Genomic DNA, 22370 nt, shown 5'->3' with positions numbered 1-22370 from the left:
ATTGTGGGGGCTAGGCAGGGGAAAAAAACTTTTAAGGGAAGTCATTTAAGAGGGAAAGTAGTTAGAAGGCTATCGCTCTGGCTGAGGCAAAAGGGGAGGGGGTTGCCTAAATGAAGATGGTGAGAGGCAGTCGAAAGAGAGCAGAGACCAAACTGAAAACACAGCTCAGGTATGATCAACAGGGCTTTGTAACCAAAGAAGGAAGGAAGATGGAGCCATCAAGGACTTTAGAGTAAATCCTTATTTTTGTGCTACTATCCCAAAGTATAAAATGAGCTTTTGGAACCTCTTCCTGGATAACATTTCAAGACTATTCCATCTTAAGAAATCTTCAGAATGTGAAAAGAGTAAGTTACAGTCAGTCTGTACGGAGTTTTTATTACCATGCCTATGGTGAAACCTCAAAAGACTATGATCACAATTATCCACCAAATGGCTTAGTTTCTTTCGGAGAAGCAGCAAGGAAGGAAGGGATACAAGGTCCTTAATAGGGGCTGCCTTCGGGGCCTCTCCATCATGTAGCAAGGCAGCCAATTAATGCTGTCTTGGCACCCCCTAATGGCCAGAGGGGGAAAAAAAAATTTAAACCAAAGAACCAGAACATTTTTCCACAAAACGGTTTCTCACTGTTAACATAAGTGAATCGGTATTTGAACTGTCTTATAGAGAAAGACCTCAGAAACAATCTATAGACATACTGGAGCTCTACTATGAAATGATAATTTTTTAAACTATATTATTTATGAATGTGTACAGATTAGTCAAATATAAACACACCGATAAGAAGGCTCCACCCCAAATTCCTAAGAGTGGCTGCCTCTTGGGAGGCAGAAAGGGAAGCTCTGGGGAGTGAGTACAGAGGAAACCTCAAACGTATCTGTAAGGTTTTATTTTTTTTTTAAGATTTTATTTATTTATTTGACAGAGAGAGACACAGCGAGAGAGGGAACACAAGCAGGGGAAGTGGGAGGGGGAGAAGCAGGCTTCCCGCCGAGCAGGGAGCCTGACGCGGGGCTCTCATGACCTGAGCCGAAGGCAGACGCTTAACAACTGTGCCACCCAGGCGCCCCTATTTCTTTAAATAAATAAAAAGATGAGGCAAGGGCGCCTGGGTGGCTCAGTCGGTTAAGCGACTGCCTTTGGCTCAGGTCATGATCCCGGAGTCCCGGGATCGAGTCCCACATCAGGCTCCCTGCTCGGCGGAGGAGTCTGCTTCTCCCTCTGACCCTCTTCCCTCTCATGCTCTGTCTCTCATTAAAATAAAAAAAGAAAAAAGAAAAAAAAAGATGAGGCAAATATGAAAAAAAATGGCACTTATAAATTCCAGGTAACAGATACATGTAGGTCTATTATATTATTCTCTGGACTTTTCTGTATTTTAATCATGAAAAAAAACTTTTAAAAGAAAATAGCAGCTTTCAAAGTTACTTCGATTATCAGATGGCTAAAAATAAAACACTAAATTATTTCAAAAACAGTCCATTTAAGGAAGCCATTTTAAATTCCAAATAGTTTCACGTATCTCCTTACATAGACGCTAGTAATAAAAAAAACTGCATCCGCCCCTCGTTTAAAATAAAAAGGAGGAGAGTGAGATGTTAATGTTAGAGTCCATAGCTTTTCCATTCAAATCTGTCAGATTTGTCCTTTTACCCGCCACCCCCTTGGTCTAGGCACGCGCTGCATCATCCCTTGGTTACTCTAATAGCCTCTTAAAGCTGCCAGATCTCTGCCTGCAGTCTCTTCACTTCCAAATTAATCCTGCAGAACATTCTTTATGAACTACTGTCTCTGCTTTTGTTATGTCATTCTCCTGCTTAAAAACCTAAAATGGTTCCCCAGTGTCTACCCCATCAAGCTAAATGCCTTTCCTTGGCTTCCAAGGCCCCCTATCATTTAGACCCGCTGCACCCAGCCCACTTGATTTTCCTTCTGCTACACACACGGCCTCTATTTTCATCAGGCAGCTCTCCAGCTACCGCTGCACATACTATGCTTCCCCCTGCTGGAAATCCTCTGCTCAATCTCTCCGCCTGACTCAAGCTCCATTAGCCACTCCACCATTCAGCTCAGGTCCCTCCCTACACCAAGATTTCTCACTCCTCCAACGCCCGCTGACCTCTCCTTTCTCTCTGCTCCCAAGCAGACCACTGGTGAGGACACACTCAGACCAGCACTCACAGACGGGCTCAGGAAGTATATGCCATCCGCAATGTTCACTCTGCACCCTGAGAGAGACGGTCGACAGGCTTCCCCACCAAACAAAACCCCGGAACAACAACAACAAATCACACTGATCTCAAGCGCTTTCTACTTTTGCCATCTAACTTGGAAAAACAATTTTGCTTTGTCTCCCCAACTTGTTTTAGAACTCCTTGAAGGTGAGGGGCAAATCGTAGACTAGTTCTAGATGACAATGCAGGGCACAAAGCTAAATATATCAAGTAAACCAGTAACAGTCTTGCTTTAGCCATCCTCTCAAACGAAGAGATTAGGAAAGAGAAAATTAGGATTGATTTCCAAGTCTCCGCCCGTGTTACCGCCCAGGTTTTGCATGAACGAATTCATCTCTGGGTCCCGAAAATAGGATCTTTTGATATCCATACCTCCAAATTAGTCATTCATCCCCAGGGCTTGCAACTGAAGCCTATCTGCCTGTGTTTCTGGGGTCGGAACGAAATACTATCTGTGAAAAATGCTAAGCTACTTACAGACACCATGTTAACCCAAACCTCAATAGAAGGGAAAGAAAGGAGAGTTATAGCCCTGACAAAACTGAAATCTTCACTATCCATGCCTTCAAAATATTTAGTACATTAAAAAAAAAAATCTAGTATGCATTTCGGTTCTAAGAGGGACAAGAACGCCTTATTGCCAGCCAATGGTTTTCCAAGTTCATTTTGACCTGAAATTGTCTCAAAATAGCAACAAATGTTGACTTCAGTCATTTTGCCTTTAATCATTTACTTTCCAGTCCAAACCCTATCTAAATGGTAAAAAGATCTGAAGATGAAGCATTTCTGCCGAGCTCAGGTTACTGAACTTGTGCAGATTTAAAATAGCTATCGGTAAAGGATTTTCTCATTCATTCAGCATTTGCTGACTACCCACTAATTGAATGAAATAAAAAATAATAGTGAAGTGCATGAACCCTGTAAGCTTAACAGACTTGAGTTCAAACACCAACTCACCCACTGACGAGCTGTGTGACCTCCAGGGAAGTCATTTATTGCATCAAGCCTCATTCCCTTTACCTATAAAGCTGGGATAGTATCTACTTCCCTATTATGGACTGAGATGCAGCTAGTCACACACTCAGGGTACTCTGTGGTACAAAGTAAAGCACTCAAACAATGACTGCAAATACCACCACCGTGTCGAACACTGCTGTACGTGGTGGGTGGGGATACAAAGAATGAACTTTCTGTTCTAGTTAGGAAGACAGACATGCATGCAGATGATTTCTCACATTATTTACATTTATATCATTAAGATAAAGCAAGAGAAGGGTGCCTGGGTGGTGCAGTCGGTTAAGTGTCCCACTACTGGTTTCAGCTCACGTTGTGATCTCAGGGTCATGAGATCGAGCCCCCGCGTGGGAGCAGGGAGTCTGCTTGGGTTTCTCTCTCTCTCCCTCTGCCCCTCCCCCTGTGCGCACGTGCTGTCTCTCTCTTTCAAATTAATAGATAAAATCTTTAAAAAAAAAGAGCAAGAGAACATAACACAAATCTAATTTGTAAGCTTACCTTTATCTTTAGCATCAGGAAATGTCGTGTTATCGCTAATGTTGTAGGAAAACGAGATGCCATCAATTGAGTAAGTAGACGCCTCCTTCGTAAAATTCACAGTCCAGGAAAAACCAGATCCAAACTGCACCGCTATTTTGGGATTGTTATGGCCATCCCCACAAATGCTTCCATTATGTGTTGCAGTGCTAAAGTTTGAAATGGTTACAGTTTTCTAAAAGAAAAAGAAGTTCGGGGGTAAGGAGCAAACAGGGAGTAATGAGCACCAAGCATTTGGAGAGGATGTGCCAATTCAGTCTCTGTCACCCCCCCTCCCCCATAGCCAGGTTGCCCTTGGCCTGGCCCATTGTGTAAACCAGTCTCAGATTCTTTACCTACACACCAGTCCTCTGGACAAATTCATGTATGTCGAAAAGGAAAAGGAAAATTGGCCTGAACTTCTATTCTTGATTAAAAAAAAAAATCAGGTTATAAGGAGGCAGGACCTTAACTAAAAGAAAACAAGAAGGCAAAAGGGTTGGGAGGATACCACCCCAAGGATATTTTAACAGCAAACTATTAAAAATGGGAAAGCTTTGATGTGCACATGTTAAAGCATTACAGATGTAGTCAGACCTAAACGCCACAGTCTTCGGATCATTTGCCCTTAATCAACTGCAAGAAGAACTCCAAAGAACCCATGAAATAAGATATTCCTTCCAACACTAAACAAAATACCTTCAAGTATGTATGTTTTTGGAAACCCACAGAATTTAAGTGTTAAGTCAGTTAACATATGAAATCTTACTTACATAAATGTATACAAAGGATAAAGGGTAGAACTGAGTTCCTACTGTAAAACTCAAGGAAAAAGAAAAGCACTTACATAAGTTTTGCTTGTGGTCTCATAGCGTATTGTGAAATTCATCTGCCATTTTGCATAAAGGCAAGTGGCTTTTTCCGAGTCTGTCACATTAAGTTCCAAGGCATAAGATGAGACCGCTCCTAGATTAGAAAGAGTAAGACTGTAAAATTGTACCACAAAAACATATCTGAAACAAAAAGCTCTATCCACCACTGAAATTCAACCAGCTCTGAAATGAAACAAAATACTTTGAAAATATATGGTATCTTGGCGATGGTTTTTCTTTGTATTTTTAGCGGAGTCCTATTGATAAAATTAGCATCACCCCTTCTAGAAGGAATGGTTACTTGACCTAGGGTGCTTAGGTAAGGGCACAGACCGGTGACATTTGCCTTTTGCCTCCTAATAGCCATACCCACATTCATCTGTGCCTTGCTAGTTTTGCCTGTCAGGACTTTTGTTTTTAAGGTAAATGAGCTTACGGGAAGCTTGGGGAGGGGGGGTGTTAAACTGTCTCTCTCATTTGCAACAAGGATGGAACTAGAGGGTATTATGAGAAGTAATGTAAGTCAGAGAAAGACAAATACCATATGATCTCACTCATGTGTGGAATTTAAGAAACAAAACAGATGAACATAGGGGAAGGGAGGAAAAAATAAAATAAGATGAAATCAGAGAGGGAGACAAACCATAAGAGACTTCACTGTAGGAAACAAACTGAGGGCTGCTGGAGGGGAGGGGGGTGGGGGGATGGAGTAACTGGGTGATGGGCGTGAAGGAGGGCACTTGATGGAATGAGCACTGGGTGTGATATGCAACTGATGAACCACTAAATTCTACCCCTGAAACTAATAATACACTGTATGTTAATTAACTGATTTTAAATAAAAAAACAAAAACAACAACAAAAAACCCTGTCTCCCTCACACCAGCTGGTGGAACTTTCTCTGTCAAAATAATGATAGATCGGATGTTCTATGGTCTTGCTTTCAATCCTGTCACAAGCTATGTGACCCATGACACACGGATGTCTTGGCAAACTATTTTATTCTGATATGAAGGTGTGGGATAGCTCTTTGTAAGCATGTGTACCATGTGACCAAAAGAACAGTTTCAAAGGCTGTTAGGTCTAAAAGCAAAAGGTTAATTTTTTATAAATGTAACATTCATCACTTTGGTTTATTTTAAAAATCCAATCGATTAGGAAGGCTGATGAATCTTCTGACATGGACTCAAAGTCACTTCCTATGTTCTGAACCTGCTACCTCTTTAGGCAGAGAAACCTTACAGGGACAGAAAAGCCTTGGGACTTTTGAGCTAACTTGGCTCTGATCTACACAGGGACATCACCTATTAAACTGAGGAGCCCAAGGACTCAAAATACTATGTGCCAGCAAACACACCAGCAGTATAAATGACTGACAACCATTTAAGATGGTTGTCTTTTCTTCACCGTCTCACACATTACCCAAGGGGTGAGCTGTTTCCTGTTAAGACAGATGCGTATCCTTTAATGATACCTGAGCAACCCAGCGTCATCTACAAGTAGGGACATGCTATTGACTGTACAGCACAAAGTCCTAAGAGGAATACCAAGGAGGCGTGCCTCAGCAATAGCTTTCAAGTTGTACACGGACGCCGACCGTCGTGATGCTCCAGAGACCAAGCTGCCTCACAGGCCTGAAAATTCTGCTGAAGCTTGTGGTTACTGAGTACTTAATGTATTGGTTAAGGCTTGAAAAGACCTCGTGAGGCCTAAGTAGATTTCATAGCCGTTCTTTTCTAAGTACAATATGGAATGGAGGAGCTTGTCATCCCTGACCCAAGGCTACCCTGTAGTGGTGCTGGGAACTCTGTCTTCTAATGTTTCCAATCGACTGGAGGCCTGCTTTTTATATTTAAAGTCCCTAGCTTTAACATAACCTCCTTGTATTCAAAGGCTTCAAAACAGCTGGAAATAACCAAGAAAAGCTTCACATGAATTAATCATTTACTTTCCAACGATACTAAAGTAACAGAAAAAAAAAAAATGGCAAAAGATGGTAACAGCCCCGACGTGCCCACGTGGGAGACCTCAAACGTCATGCAGCAGAAGGCACAAGTTGTGGTTCAAATTTACCACTACGGTAAATTCAAGATAGTCTAGCTGCCGACCTGAAAATGAGAACTGAGAAATGCCCTGAGGGCTCCAGCCCTTTCTGTTCTGGTGCCTTCACCACCTTTCTCCCAGTGAGAGCTGTTCTCTTCACAGAGCTTCCCCGCTTCCTTCCTCTCTACCTCTCCCAACTGCACCGGAAACCACTTTCACTCAATCGCTATCAACCTCACACTCAACAATTCCAAAACGAAAATTCACTCTAAACTGGTCCCCTTCTCGGCCTCTCTAGCTCTCAAGGAGAGGTGGGACCCAGTACAGTCACTCAGGCTCACAAGTTTGGGAATTAGCTTCTACTTCATTCCCTTCGTGAAGTCCTACTGGGTTTTTTCCCCCCGTCAAATCCTCTCTTAAATCCAATCTTGGCCTTTTATTTCTATTCCCAATCCACTGTCCCACCCCTAAATTACTACAGATGCCTCCTAGCTGTCCCTCAGAAATGCTCCCTGTTTAATGGTCCTTAAATACCTCTTCCTCTCTGGACCTAGCTCCAAAACTCCCTTATTAAATTTAAGTTCCTCCACCTGACTTTCAAAGTAATCCTTAATCTCATCCCACCCTCTTCCTTCAACTTCTCTCAAACCATTTTCCCAGAACACACCCTTTAATCCGGTTAAACTTGTTCCACTGGACCCAAATGCCATGCTCTATACTCAATTTCTACCCCTAGGCTTCACTGTCCCTAACAATTGAAATTCACGGTTTTTCCACTGACCTCAGTGTTCACCTCAGGAAGGATCTCCCTCTCTGTCTGGCAGCTGCCCCCAAATCTGAAACACCCCCCCCCCCCCGCCGACTCTGCCTCTTCCTAATAATTTCTGGCCTATCTCCACCCACTGTAAAAGCTGAAAACGTCAGACATCTGTCCGGACCTCCCTGGCAGCAGCGATGGGCACCTGTGCTTGGCTCCGCCGGACAGAGGCATCCACCCCAGATTTCAGATAGGAGGGCAACGGAATGGAGCCATGAACGGAAGCTGCTGCAGGCAGGGTCAAGGTCCCAGGCAACAAGCCCTGCCAAGCTGGTGGCAGGGGCCCGGAGCAGGCAGACTGAAGTGTCACGCTTGGCGCTGTTAGTGCGGCTCAGGGGCGTGATTTCGGAAACACAACCAGGCTTCGAGATACACAGCCAGGAGCTCTGGTAATTCTGAGTTACCGGATACACATTTTTTCATAAAGTAAAATTGTATTGATGTGCAACACACATACAGAAGAGTGCACACTATAACACACGAAAGGGAAAAGCGCACGTAACGTGAAGCAGACAGTTCAAAGAATTTCCACAAGCTGAGTCCACTTGCGTCAAGAAACAGTACATTCCAAGTTCCCCTGAAGCCCCCGCTATTCCCCGTTCCAGATACCTTTTTCCCCCTCCCAAGGGCAACCCCTATCCTGACTTCTAACTGTATAGATTAATTTTGCCTGATTTTCAACTTGATACCAATGGAATCACTCACTATGTTCTTTTGTGTCTGGCTTCTTGCACCGCATGTTATGTTTGTGAGGTTCACCCAGGATGGTGTGTGTAACTGCAGTTTGTCCGAACTCACTCTGTATGTGTAGCTTTCTGTTATTGCGTAAACAATAACAATCTCCACTACTGATCTATGGTAGATCGTAGATGGCATATGGACAGTTTCCAGTTTGGTCCTACTATGCATGGACACACTGGCGAACACACGTGGATGTGTACCTGTTGGGTATATACCTAGGAATGAAATGGTGGGATCGAAGCCTACGCATATGCCCTGATATCTTTTTAATAAATTCCTTTTCTGCTTAAAATCGATCAGATTTTACTTCTGGTGCTTACAATTAAGAACCTGGACTGGGGGGCACCTGGGTGGCTCAGCTGGTTAAGTGTCTGCCTTCGGCTCAGGTCATGATCCCAGGGTCCTGGGATGGAGCCCTGCACTGGGCACTCTGTTCAGCAGGGAGTCTGGTTCTCCCTCTGACCCTCCCCCTTCTCATGCTCTCTCTCAAATAAATAAAATCTTAAAAAAAAAAAAAAAAAAGAACCTGGGGGCACCTGGGTGGCTCAGCTGGTTGGGCATCTACCTTCGGCTTGGGTCATGATCCCAGGGTCCTGGGATCGAGCCCCGCGTCGGGCTCCCTGCTCAGTGGGGAGCCTGCTTCTCCCTCTCCCTCTGCCTGCCACTCTGCCTACTTATGCTCTCTGTCAAGTAAACAAATAAAATCTTAAAAAAAAAAAAAAAAGAACCTGGACTGATAAGCTACCCATTTTTCAACAGCCAAGTATCTCTACCAAGGTCTCCTTAACTGTTAAAAGCCTCGAGGAGCTGTCACACATGGCCCTTACCCCCACCTTTCTGTATATTGTATACTATCCTGAATTATTCAGTTATTTTATGCCTGTAAATCCTGACTCCTATGTTGTCACAAGCTCTAAAACAGCAGTTTTCAACTGTAACTTCACAACAAACTGATGTGTCATGGTAAATTATAGTATACAGCAGGTAATTTGTTAACTAATAAAAAAAGGACCTGAGTCTGTGAATGAATGATATATATGGATTCAAGATTCCCCTTTGATAATGTCTCTGCCACTCATTTGAATTCCAATATTCTCCCTTACCAACAGATGATCCAATCTATGCTGCAGCCCCTAGGAGGGTGCCTCTTATATGAACGTCATCCATCACGGGTGCCATGGTTGGGGAGACCATGTCTATTACTTTCCCTCCATCTCCTATCATTCCTAATAGTGTGGAATACATATTAGTTTCTCAATAACTCCTGGATGATCATATCAAGGTAAAAATACCCTGCAATAAGGACCTGAAATATAGTTTAATTACAAAAAGACCAGTTTTTTAGCTCTTCCCAATCATGAACCTAACCTATCTGGCTTCTAGATACTCCCTCAACCCCCAAGTCAGTTTTCACCTCAATAAATTTTGACATGAATTTCAAGCTAGGAATAATGTATTTTCCATAAGGCAAGTTGACAGTTGAAACATTTACACTTTGCTAAAAAAGTCTCCGGCAAACCATTTCCATCCTTATTGCTGTATTTGATTTTAGCATAGCTAAACCATTTTTGTTTGAAAGTCTTTATGACATTAAAAACAAAAACCCACAGCTGTGTCAACTATACTCAAATTTAAAAAAATAATTAAGTTTAGTTAAATAATGTTTTTCAAGAGAAACCCCACACAGCTGAATATATCCTAGTGTGTGTAATTATAGAGCTGAGAGTTTATTCTCCAAAGAAAAAGGCATGCCTCAAAATCTACTTTTTCAAATTTAAATATCCTCTCAATCTTATTTCCAAAAAGTTCATTTACAGGTTCTTTTAGAACTCACAACTTAGTTCACCAAGCATGACATGCCGCAAAAAGTGGCTAGGTTTTTACAAGTCTATCTGACCTGAAGTGTAGTAGAAAAATATACATTTGCAGGGGCGCCTGGGTGGCTCAGTCGTTAGGTGTCTGCCTTCCACTCAGGTCATGATCCCAGGATCCTGGGATCCAGCCCCGCATCAGGCTCCTTGCTCCGCGGGAAGCCTGCTTCTCCCTCTCCCACTCCCCCTGCTTGTGTTCCCTCTCTCTCTGTCAAATAAATAAATAAAATCTTTAAATATATATGTACATTTGCAAACAAAAGGAGGGTGGGGTGGGAACATAATAGTAGTGGTAAAACAAAACCAATAAAAAACAATGATCTAAGAGGCAATATAATGAGGCGATTAAGAGCCCCATCCCTGGCACTGAAAAGCTAGAATTCAAATCAAGTCAGCCCAATTTACTAGCTGTGAGACTCTAGGCAAGTTATCCTCAACTAAGAATTGCAGTACTTCCCGAACAGGTTCTTCGAAAGCATGCAAGCCCTTCAGAGCTAAGAGAAATTTGCCAAGCAAATTGGATATTCCAGCTTACAAGTTTCCCTTCTAGTAAATCGAGCACCTAAAGGAATCCTTCCTAAATTTTAATTCTATGTTTACTTTCATCATGTTAAGTTATGAACTCCTGAACTCAAACTCATCAGTTCAGAATGATGTTGGGCAAAGGGTCTTAAAAAAAACAACAACAACAAAAACACGACATAGGCATACAGTATCTATTTATTCTTTCTTTGCTGTTCATAGGTTTAATAAATCAGATTAACTGTTCCTCACTTATTAAGTCCTCATTTATGCTTCCTAATATAGGTACAACCACCCATTCAGTTGCTGATACTCTCAATTTCTGGTAAATCTCTTTTAAAAAGAAAAGTAATAAAATGATTTTAAGCTACAAAATAATTTAAGATCAGGCAGTGGGTAAGGAAGTGAGCTTCAACACTATTCAACTAATGGAAAATGCTTATTGCTGAGTGAGTGGTGTTTGGCAGACCTCCAGAATTCTTTTGCAACGCACAGCAAGATAACAACAAGCACTTACAGGGTACACTTTTGGATCTGAGGCGATCTCTGATCACTTTAATAAGAAATTATGATCGGAATGCTTTTGTCACTACAGGAGGAAGAGCAGGCTTCCTGCACCAAGTGATCACTTAAGTCAGCTACACTGCTATGAAATCATTGTCAATCGCAAATTCCACTCAAGGATATGGAAGAAAGCTGCGCTCCTGGGAAATATTTGAATATCTATAATCCTATCAGATGTGATAACCAATGACTAATGGACAAATAATAAGCCTGTCCTTTCAAGTATCTCTACTATAGCTAAAAATAATTTTAGCAGAACCTTGAAATCAAAGTTATCAGCTTAACGAATGTGGTTAAGGTTACAGAGAGATCTCCTGCTCTCTCTTTCAGATCACCTCCAAAGGGAGGGAGATTGGTTCTTTGTGAAAACCTTATTCTCCTTCCCACCGAGGCCTTCCTAGTTTTCCATGTTAACCCTGCCTACTATGGAGGTATATCTGAAGGGGTACGAGTGAGATACTAGCATTATGATATGGGATTGTACATCAGTAAAATGGTTTATAATTATCTGCACTGCTTAGCACTGATCTTGAAGTTCTCAATACAAAGACACAAAAAACACCTCTTGCGAAACATAATTTAAGGTTCACGGAAGAAAAAGGAGACCAAGTTGGTCTAATTTACAGTCATATCCCCAGTGCCCACCAATGAATACCCTCAACAAAAATCTCAGGGTTAACCATGTACCAGGTGCTGTGCTAAGTAGGCAATTAGAAATAACAGTGCATAAGATAGTCTTGGCTCTCAGAGACTAATGCCTTAGGGGAGATCTGACTGGCAATGGGATTTTTTTTTTTTTTAAGGATTTATTTATTTGACAGAGAGAGACACAGCCAGAGAGTGAACGCAAGCAGGGGGAGTGGGAGAGGGAGAAGCAGGCTTCCTGCCGAGGAGGGAGCCCCATGCGGGGCTCGATCCCAGAACCCTGGGATCATGACCTGAGCCGAAGGCAGTCATCCAACGACTGAGCCACCCAGGTGCCCCTGGCAATGGGATTTTTAAAAAGAGTGGAAAATAGGCTAGCCTAATAAGCTAAGAGTTTGGGAATGACAAGATTTACTCCTATTCCTCCAGATGGTCACCTGGCTGGCCTCCCTGCAACACTCAGGTCTCCACTCCCCGGGTAATCGATAGATAACCATTTGTGGGAGGGGGCCTCCTACCAGTGAAGCACACTCAGGATATTTATATGAGGTTTCTCCCACCCAGAAAAGCACCAAGAAGTCAAACTAGTTGTAAAAAAATCTATGACAACAGAAGATTTCTGAAATCTATGACATCACAAAGAAAAAACACTTATGCTACGATGCTAGGAAATGATTTTTAGCCACTACTCTCTTTATAATGCATCTGTATAGCTTTTCTTCAGAAAACTCACAGAGCTTTTCTTCAGAAAGTTCTCTAGTCAGTTATAATTCATTCAAATAAAGAGCATAACTTAATCTCTGTGAAAAGGACCAATAATAATACATAACCCCTAAGAACTCTCCTCTATACTTGCTCTAAAGCAGCTATTTTTAAAAAGTTTCTGGGGAGCCAGAATAGTTATAAAGTTGCAAAGTGAAACTGGCACAGCTTGAGCCCTCCAGCTAATGAGACTATAAATTCAGGACAGATCCCCCTTCAGTGGTACCCCGGAAGAGCACGATTCACAGCAGCTCCTTTACAAATATTTACGGAGTTCTTAAAAACCTTATTCCTGGTATCCACTGTGATGTATGCAAAACCCACCAAGCAACTCAAGATGGGCTCAAGTCTTAAGAGAGAAAGCCGCATGGAAGGAGTCTGAGCTCCACCCTGAACACGCAGCTGCCAGAAAAAGCTGTATCAAAGAGATGATTTCTATTTCACCCTGACATCGTCTGAAAAATCTAGTCTAGGTACATTATGAACTTTTACTCCTCCAAATCCTGTTCTAAACCTGGAAGTGGAGGAAATCGACCTTGGAAATCTTCCAAGAAGATGAATCTAGTTAGTCCCGATCAATAAATTTAGGCAAACTAGCAGATGAGCTGACGGGTTCTTTTATGTGCTTCTTTTTGCCTGTTTATTTTCTGCAATGAGCAAGCATTGCTTTTGTAAAAACAAAACAAAAAAGCTTTCATTAAAAAAAAAATCTAATGACACGAAAGCCAACAAGCAGGACAGCTATTATTTTTTTTCACTTTCTCTAAACAATAACCGTGTTGTGTTTGTGCAGATTCAATTGGCAGTGCACTACTGATTAACAGATGCCTCAGTCAGATGTGTTCTAGCCACTGATAAGGTGCTTTTCGTTGTAAACAATCCTCTCCTAGGGTCACCGGCTCCTCAGTAAGTGCTTCACAGCAGTGTTAGAGCTTCGAATTGTGTTTGAGCAGTCTCCAAGGCCCCCTCTCAGAAGGGCTATGAAGGCGTCTCCTGCCTATTTGGAAAGCTGCACTAGTTCGGGGAGTCCGAAACGTTTGGTATCAGGACCCCTTACTCTCTTACCCACTGAGGACTTCAAAAGCTTTGGTTTACGTGCGTTCTATCTATTGGTATTTGCCATGCTCGAAATTAAAAATGAGAAGTGAATAAAACACAACATCAGAGCCATCAGAGTGGTGATGTCATCACACAGGATGAAGCCTCTGGAAAACTCCACTGTACACTGGTGAGAGTGTGAGTGAAAAAGACAAAATAACTTCTTGGTATTCTTTTAGAAATAAGTTTTATCTGACAGGCACCCCCTCAAAAAGATCCTTGAGAATCACTAGATCAGATCATCAAGAACCCTTCCAGCGCTATCACTCTGGAGCAAGACTGCTCAACTTCGGCACTACTGACATTTTGAGGTGGATAATTCTTTGTTGGGGGGACACTATTTTGTGTACTGTAGGATATTTAGCAGAATCCCCAGCCTCTACCCACCAGATGCCAAACGCAATCCCCTGTTGCGACAACCAAAAATGTCTCCAGATATTGCCAAATGCCCCTTTTTTGAGAATCCACTATTTTAGGGTGCTGATTTTATGCCACTGAAATGTGAATTACAGCATGTGCACCTCTCACTGCCTTCTCGGACCCCTATTATCTCTATTTACTCGCCACTCCCATCTGGGTCTGTTCCTTCTGGGTTTTTTCTTTTTTCTTTCTTTTTTTTTTTGGTCACAAACAGCAAGTCGGTGGATAGCAACAAGCACAGGATGAATGAGGTCAGGAAGAGACCTTCTGGTCAAAGTTCACCTTTCAGACATTACAGCCCTCAGGGACCCAGTGATCTTTGGGGGAGGGGGGTATAAAACAGTCAGCCAACATTCATCCAGCCATTCTTATGACTTGGTAACAACCCAGTCTTTAACAAGTTACCTATCTTTCTCCTCCAAAAATGAAAAAAATGGCCAGCTGTGCCACTGAGAAGGAGCTTCTGAAGGCAGAGAGGCAGCGTACACGACTCCGACCACCACCCCCAAAACCTCACATCTGGGAGGCCCTCCCAACCGAAATACCTGGAGGTTGTTTTTAAGTCTTTTTAAACGGACATCCTACTACGCCTGGGTGGCTCAGTTGGTTAAACGACTGCCTTTGGCTCAGGTCATGATCGTGGAGTCCTGAGATCGAGCCCCGCATTGGGCTCCCTGCTCAGCAGGGAGTCTGCGTCTCCTTCTGACCCTCCCCCCTCTCATGTGCTCTCTCATTCTCTCAAATAAATAAAATCTTAAAAAAGAAAAGGAAACCGACATCCTCAACGCCTCCAAGTCAGATCTTCACTCCCCACCAAAGTTCCCCCTCTTCCTTTTAGTCTCCAGAGATTAGGTCTGAGTTTTCTCGCCTGGAAATTGCCCCGGGCCACCTTAGGTCCCTACCCCTCAAAACTCCAACTACCAAACTCAAATCCAGCATCATTCCTCATCTCTTTACTCACCCTTCCTCCTGGGCCTCAAATTCCCACCCACAAACCGCCCCCCCCGCCCCCCCCCCGTGCCCCCGACTCTACTGTCATATCTGCCCCTGTCCCCCACCCTTCCCCCAAGCTTCTTCACGCAGGCGACAGTCTCTTCCCTCCCCAATTTTCGCTCTCATCCCATAATTTTCCACCATCTTCAAAACTCTTCCCTGATCCTAGGAAACCAGGACTCTAATTGTCTCTGCCACCCCAGAATCGCACGTACGTCCCTCCTACGACTCACTCCTCAGTATCTTCCCCAAGTTACTCTTCCTACCCAGATCGGCTCCACTCCTCACTCTTCCCCACCTACTCCCTCGGCGCCCCCCCCCCCCCGCGCTTACTTGCCCCTTCTCACTCCCACGGGCCCTTCTTCCCCGCCATCCCTCGGTCAGGCCTTCTCTAGGTCACGGCTCGCCTCCCCGGGCCAAGCGCCGCCGCCCAGTGTCAGCCGCTCAGCCTCTCAACCCACCTCCCCCTTCTCCCGGACCAGTCTTTCAGGTTGTGGCCTTTGAACTGGGCTCCCCGGGCCCAGGCTGAGGGACAGAGCAGGAGGGCCCGACAACTCACCCAGGACAAGGCAGAGCAGAACGAGCCCCGAGCCCGGAACCGGGGAGAGGCGGAAGCACACCATGATTCCGCAAAGCAGGCGGCGGCGGCGGCTGCTCGGGGTGGAGGTGGCGGCGACGGTGGCAACGGCAGCAGCAACACCAGCGAAAAGGCTTTGAGGAACCGGGCCAAGAGGAGCGCGGACCACCGACCACAGCCCCGCAAACGCCAAGATTCGGCGCTTCTGTGCGGGTCATAAGACTAGGGGCGGGGCTCGTTCTTGCCTTTAGCCAATCTCCGCGCTTGAAAGCGGCGCGAGGGGTGGTGATGTAGGAGCCGGTGGGCGGGGCGACCACGCCCTGGCTTTTTGGTTCACAATCATTCTTATGCGCCTAAGAGCTCTGTGCGGACGGCTTTTTCTAAGGCTTAAAAGAGAGGATTAAGTTTCCGGGGTGTACGTAGTAGAGTTCATTTCAGTTCCAACTCCTTGAGGAGGAAGAGAATAATTTTGTTGAATTAAAAAGGTTGCTAAGCATCACAACGTAATATATATAAAAATAATACACAATTGTTCTAGGAACACTGTTGTTACCCCTGCTGTTCACGTGACTGATAATGGATAAGGGAGCTAGGGGGTAATATGGTGTCGCGGATCGCCAGAGCAAGACGTGGCCTTGAAGTTCGCCTAGTTACAATACCCTGTTTTTCGGATGGAGGAATTGAACTCAGAAAGAGGAAGAATCTTCTTTAAATACAGAAAGAAAGAAAATAGGAAAGAGAAAAATAAAATAGGAAGATAAAGGGGGAAAAATAAAGCTCATCCATATTCCCACTACCCAGAGACAGATGGTTATCTAGCTATCCTTCCAGTTGTTTTTCCTATGCATATCCACATGTGAATATTCTTTAATGAATTCATACTAAACATACTATTTGGTATACTTAACAATTGAACAGATGAAACCTGAAATAGTCAACAGAGGAAAGCATTCAAAAACTATAAAAAAATCTCAAGTTGGGATAAAGCACTAATTCTCAAATGTTAGTGTCAGAAAGAATCATCTAGGGAGTTTTAATATCATACAGACTCCTATACCTCATTCGCAGAGATTCTGAAACAGTAGGTCTCTGGCTGCCCTTGGAGTCCGCTTTTTGAACAAACACCCCAGGTGATTCCGATTTCTGTGGTTCCCGGACTACACTTTGGAGAAACATTAAAAAATAGAGCTCCAAAGGCGTCTAGCCCCAGAAATCTTAATCTGGTGTCAATGGATGAACTTGCTGGGGGTGGGCGAGGGTGGAGGGGACCGTCTGTGAATCTCCAGGAATTACTTGCAACATTTATGTATGTGTATTTTTCAGGGGGTGAGGGGCTATAGCTTTTACCTGTTCTCAAATGGGACCTGTGAGTCCTCATCCTACAACCACCCCTGCTCAAAAATTAGGAGTCATTGGTATATCCTGTCATTTGCTTTAATATGATTAATTCCTGAAAGTGAGAACACTTATTCATGACTTCTTCATAGGTGCAACTGAGTCACGAGCAGCTGACTTGCTCTATGAGGAACTAATATACGCTACAGTATTAGACAATGCTTTTAGCAAAAGAAGGTCATTTGACTGTCCTACCACCAATACGACTTGAAAGGAGCCATGTCCTGGAGAATCCTTGATTGAGTTGAGTCCTTACAAGTTTCCCCACCCATCCTTACTGATGGACTCTGTCCCTTCTCCCTCAACTGTAAATCACCTAACCATAATGTTCAGCGAAACCCTAAGTTCTAGAAGAAGACGCAAAAAGAGCATAGTGGAAAGAACATTGGATGGGCAGTCAGAAAAGTTAGATACCGTTTATTGGCAGCATGACCTTGGGCAAAATCACTTCAACTCTTTTAGTATATGTGCTGCCAAAGTGGGTGCAAGTCACTTCATCTCTTTAACTTCTGTATTTTTATCCATAAAATAAAAGGAGACCAGAGCAGTTTCTCAATCCTGGCTGCACTGGAATAACTGGTGGGACCTTAAAACTGGCATTGTGGGCGCCTGGGTGGCTCAGTCGGTTGGGCAGCTGCCTTCGGCTCAGGTCATGATCCTGGGGTCCTGGGATCAAGCCCCACGTCCGGCTCCCTGCTTGGCAGGGAGCCTGCTTCTCCCTCTCCCTCTGCCTGCCACTCTGCCTACTTGTGCTATCTCTCTGTCAAATAAATAAATAAAATATAAAAAAAAACTAACATTACCCCTTGGTCCCAGCCCTTGAGGATCTGGTTCAGCTGGTAGGGAGTGGGGCCTGGGCATTATATTTTTCTCTAAACTCCCCAAGACAATGTTAACAGGCCAGCGATGATCTCTAAGGTGGTCCCCAGCTAGGATTCTATAAGAATAAATGTTCATTTATTGAAAATATAAGGAAACAGCATCACAGTTAGTGAAATGTCCAGCTTAATACATTGTTGCCCTTAACTTTCTGCAGGTATCATCAAATAAAAAAATGGAAGACAGTGAGATATAAACAGATTGGTAAGCTAAATCTCCCTATCACAACCTTTTCCCCTGACCAAAAACAAACACTAGCTCCCTGACTGGGACGGGAACCTCAGGAGACAGAATGTTTTTGAAGCGGTAAGTAAATGGTGGGTATGTTGTTAGAATGAATCGATTAAACATTCTCAAATCTTTGTTTGGTCTGAGCTTCCATACTCACCACCATTTCGTGAGAACCAGTCCCTTTGGCAGGCAGTGTCCCATGACCCCAGCACAATCAAAGGAGCTTAGCACAAGCTCTTCTGTATTGGAGGCAGATGTGTACGTGTGGGACCAGCATCCATGTTTGAGAAACTCTGTGGGATCCCCTCCCCTCTGAGCTTCACATCCGGTGTCTTGATGGTTGCTGCTGCTGCATCCAGAGTGCTTTTAAGTGCACCTCCTCTCTCCTAGCACACCACCTACCTCCCCAGTGTGCAGAAATCCTCAGCACACCCCGTCCCCACCCTCTACCCCCATAGGTAGTTTATGACTTTTTTTTTTAAGTTTTTATTTATTTATTCATTTAAGCAAGCTTTACATCCAACGGGGGGCTCGAACTCACGACCCTGAAATCAAGAGCTGCACGCTCAACCGAGCCAGCCAGCATCCCCTGTTTATGACTCTTTAAAAAAAAAAAATTTTTTTAAGTAATCTCTACACCCAATGTGGGGCTCGAACCCACAACTCCGAGATCAAGAGTCGCACGCTCCACTGACTGAGCCAGCCAGGGGCCCCTGTGACTCTTTTGAGCGGCTTTGCGAGCTCATGACTTTTTGGCCAGGGAACGGGAAATCGCTGGCAAACACATCCCTAAATGTGAACACTCTGAATGGCGTGAGAAATAATGGTCCTATCAGATTTGGTAAATGAAAGACAATGAAATGTGTGGGTCAGAGGGGGGAAAGGGACATAAAGATACAGAGATTTAGAATGAGAACGTGATAATGCTTACGAAACATAAGGGGTACAGTTGATGGTATTGTAATCATGTTGTACTGTGACGGATGGTAGCTATGCTCGTGGTGAGTGTAGCATAACATATAGATTTGTCCAGTTGCTACGTTGTACACCGGAAACCAATGTAAATTGTGTGTCAACTATACCTCAGTTTAAAAAAAGAAAAGTTTTGGGGCGCCTGGGTGGCTCAGTTGGTTGAGCGTCTGCCTTCAGCTCAGGTCATGATCCTGGGATCGAGCTTTTCTCACTTAGTGGCATATCTTGGGATATTTCTTAAAAGCCATATAGCTTTACCTCATCCTTTCAAATGGCTGCTTAATATTTAATTGTGTAGCTATATCATAATTCGTAAAAACACAAATATCCTTAAACCACTCCTTTCAAACAAATCCCTAGATCTGTCTGCAGCACCACCTTGTGGTGCACATAGGAATTTCATCACAGAACAGCATCACTCTAAGGGAATTTTAAAAAACCATTTAGAGTGAAGTCGCTGGTTTGAAAATTGGGCGCTTAGCACAAGATAAACATTGCTGGCGTGGCCAGAGCAAAGTGGGGTCCAGAAGTTGTGATGCTGAAATGGGTTTTTGGAACGCATTCAGCCATCAGATTATCATGCAACCTTCGGAAAATCACTTCATGCTTTGTGCATCTGATATCCCTCTCCACGCCCAAATGAAGACTCTCCCCTCTTCCCCCCTCCCCAAGCCCGACTTGGAGGAGACAGAAGCATAGTCAGCTGACTGCAAGAAGTTGCTTCTTAGAAGAGGGGGAAGTTAAAACACTAGTTCGTCTCCTGTGCGTATCGCTTTAGTCTCTTACAGAGGGGTCCCACAGCCTAGTAGGGAAGAGCCCAAGCTCGGGCCTCAGACTGCCTCTATTTGATTCCCATTTCTTCCACTTCCTAATTGTGTGACTTCTGGGCCTCTGTTTCCTCATCTGTAAAATGGAGGTGATAACAGTAGTATCTATCATGTAGGATTATTGTAAGGATTAAGTGAGGTACGTGGAAAGTGCTCACATATAGAAAGAAATTAATAAATATTTCCAATGCTGTGATCGGTCGTGGTCATTATAGTGTCCCCTTTGCCCTCTGTCAGCATGTCACAGACCTAAGGAAGTTCTCATCGGTGCTCACTGATTAAGGGAGGGCCGTTGTTAACCTTTAAATTCTAAAATTCCTTCTATATTAATGTAATATATTTCCAGTGAAGAATATTTGTAAAACACTGCTAAGCACAAAGAAAAAAAATTTTAAAGCCCGTAGTCCTCCTTCTGCCTAGAACTTTCCTTCTCTTTCCACCTCCTCCAACAGCAGGCTGGCTTCTGCTTCTCCAGGTGACATGATTTTCTCAGAAGAAACCTTCTTTAACCAGCCAAGGCTGAATTAGGGGGGTTTCACCAACGGGCTCCCCCCAATACCCTGGACTTCCCTCATCATGGCATTCATCACACTGTAATTGTCTGTTCACTGGCCCAGACCCCAGAGTAACCTGTGAGCTTCCTTAGGGCAGAGGACGTGGCCTTTTTTTTTTTTTTTTTTTTTTTTTTACCAATCTCTTCTCATAGTAAGTGCTCGGTAAATGTATATTGGATTAATGAATGAATAACAGATCTAAGAATAGGATCTGGCTTTTGGAGACTATATGACCTAAGTGCTGAGCTGGAAGAATGGTCTCCCCAGCAGAATATTTCCCCAGTTTTTTCCATCTGAGTCACATCAGGGAAAGTGGCAGACTATATGCCTTCTTTCCACTGGACCAACCAGCTGACCATTGACAAACATCTGCCTTCCACCTCTACCACTTTCTCCTCGTCTCTTCATCTCTCTCTCTCTCTCTCTTTCTGAGTCTCATTCTCTCTCTGTCTCTCTCTCTCTCTCTGTCTCTCTCTCTCTCTCTCTCTCTCTCACACACACACACACACACACACACACACTTGCATGCCAACCTTACTTATACCTCCCCCATGACCCCCACATTCTCTTTCAACACAACAGATTATGCGGGAGAATGATCCCAGGACAGTACGACCCACAAACTGTGAAATAATGTCCCATTTCCCTTCCTTTGCAGTAGGGATTTGGAGGAGAGGGTTCACCTTCAGAAATCCTTAACCCCACCTGGTGACGGTATTCATGATGACGATAACCTGACTCGGCAGATACAACTGAGAAGGCTGCAGCCAACTCTTTGGCACAAGATGGTGGCCCCTTGTTGCAGACCCTTGATTTGAAGCGATGGATATGTTCAAATCAGAAGAGCCCTCGTCCGCTTCAACCTCTCCATTTTGCCCAGGGAGCTCAACTTACTTGCCCAAGTGGGCAGGCAAACGGAGACTAGAATTCTCATCTCTGTACTTCTCGTCTAGTGCTCTATTCTTGGTTAGCTCCAAGCCTGGGCTCTAAAAGGCCCCACTCATCAAAGTGTCCTGTCAGTGAGAGAGGCCGGGAAAACCCCGAGGGCGCTGTTCAGCGCTGGTGCAGAACTGATCAGGCGCAGACCTTAGCACTCTTAGGAACTGAACTGTGGGAGTTTCCTAGCAACATCCCTCTTCCGGATGTTATTTCCTCCCTTTGGCAGCTGACTGTTCACCTAAGCACTTGCTGGCTCTACTTCGGGCTTTAAGGAAGGACAGCCCATCGGCCAACCACTTTATTAGGGATTTAACAGAAGTTGAGAAAAACAAGTCCACATCCTTTGATGCCATGCCTTTCTTTCCATGGGCGTCTCTCCATCCTTTCTCCCCAGACACAGCCAGGGTGGCCCCCCCGGGGGTAGGCACGTCTACCTGAAGACCTGTAAAGCAGGATGAAGACAACAACCCTCCAGGTAAAACCTAAATGATGGGCTTGGCAGGGCCCCTCGGAGGTTTGGCCATAATGCCCCATCTAGCCCCCTGCTCCCACCGCACATTCGCTCACTCTCCTCAGCTTACAAACCAGGGAAGCTGCTTTCTGATCCCGGTTTGGCCACTACTCACTCTGTGGCCTCTTTAGGCTGCTTCATCTCTTTGGCCACTTAATCACACTTTACCGTCTAAGTAAGTGTTTGAACTCCCGTCAGTGTTTCTCAAAGTGTGTTCCATGGGTCCTTGGGGTCAGGGGAGGTATCTCAGAGCGAGTAAAGAAGACAATGGCTCCAGTTTTCTTTGTTTTAGAGCATAAGTTTTCATGGCTCTGTCGCTAAAAAAAAAAGTACAAGAAACATTGGACGAGAAAATCGCCATGTTCACTTTTAG

General features: G+C 44.1%; 1 protein-coding gene across 3 annotated transcripts in view; it reads right to left on the bottom strand.

Annotated features, from left to right (window-relative positions):
• LAMP2 (lysosomal associated membrane protein 2) overlaps window positions 1–15916 on the bottom strand; it is a 39060-nt gene extending 23144 nt beyond the window's left edge. Inside the window, exons 1-3 of one of the 3 annotated variants that reach the window (XM_073879206.1) lie at window positions 15672–15916; window positions 4612–4730; window positions 3747–3960 (exon numbers count right to left, since the gene is read on the bottom strand). In XM_073879206.1, the coding sequence (XP_073735307.1) occupies window positions 3747–3960; window positions 4612–4730; window positions 15672–15735 (397 nt within the window). In that variant the 5' untranslated portion in view covers window positions 15736–15916. The remainder of the gene's footprint in view (window positions 1–3746; window positions 3961–4611; window positions 4731–15671) is intronic. The other 2 variants (XM_073879205.1, XM_025852721.2) reach the window with 2 other exon arrangements.
• Between the last annotated feature and the right edge of the window lie 6454 nt (window positions 15917–22370).

This window comes from Callorhinus ursinus, unplaced genomic scaffold (genome assembly GCF_003265705.2).
Source record: "Callorhinus ursinus isolate GAN/ISIS: 27379988/994484 unplaced genomic scaffold, GSC_fseal_2.0 scaffold33, whole genome shotgun sequence".
Lineage (NCBI taxonomy): Eukaryota > Metazoa > Chordata > Mammalia > Carnivora > Otariidae > Callorhinus > Callorhinus ursinus.
Note: the sequence above shows the minus strand (reverse complement) of the source record. Positions and strands in the feature narration are given on the sequence as shown.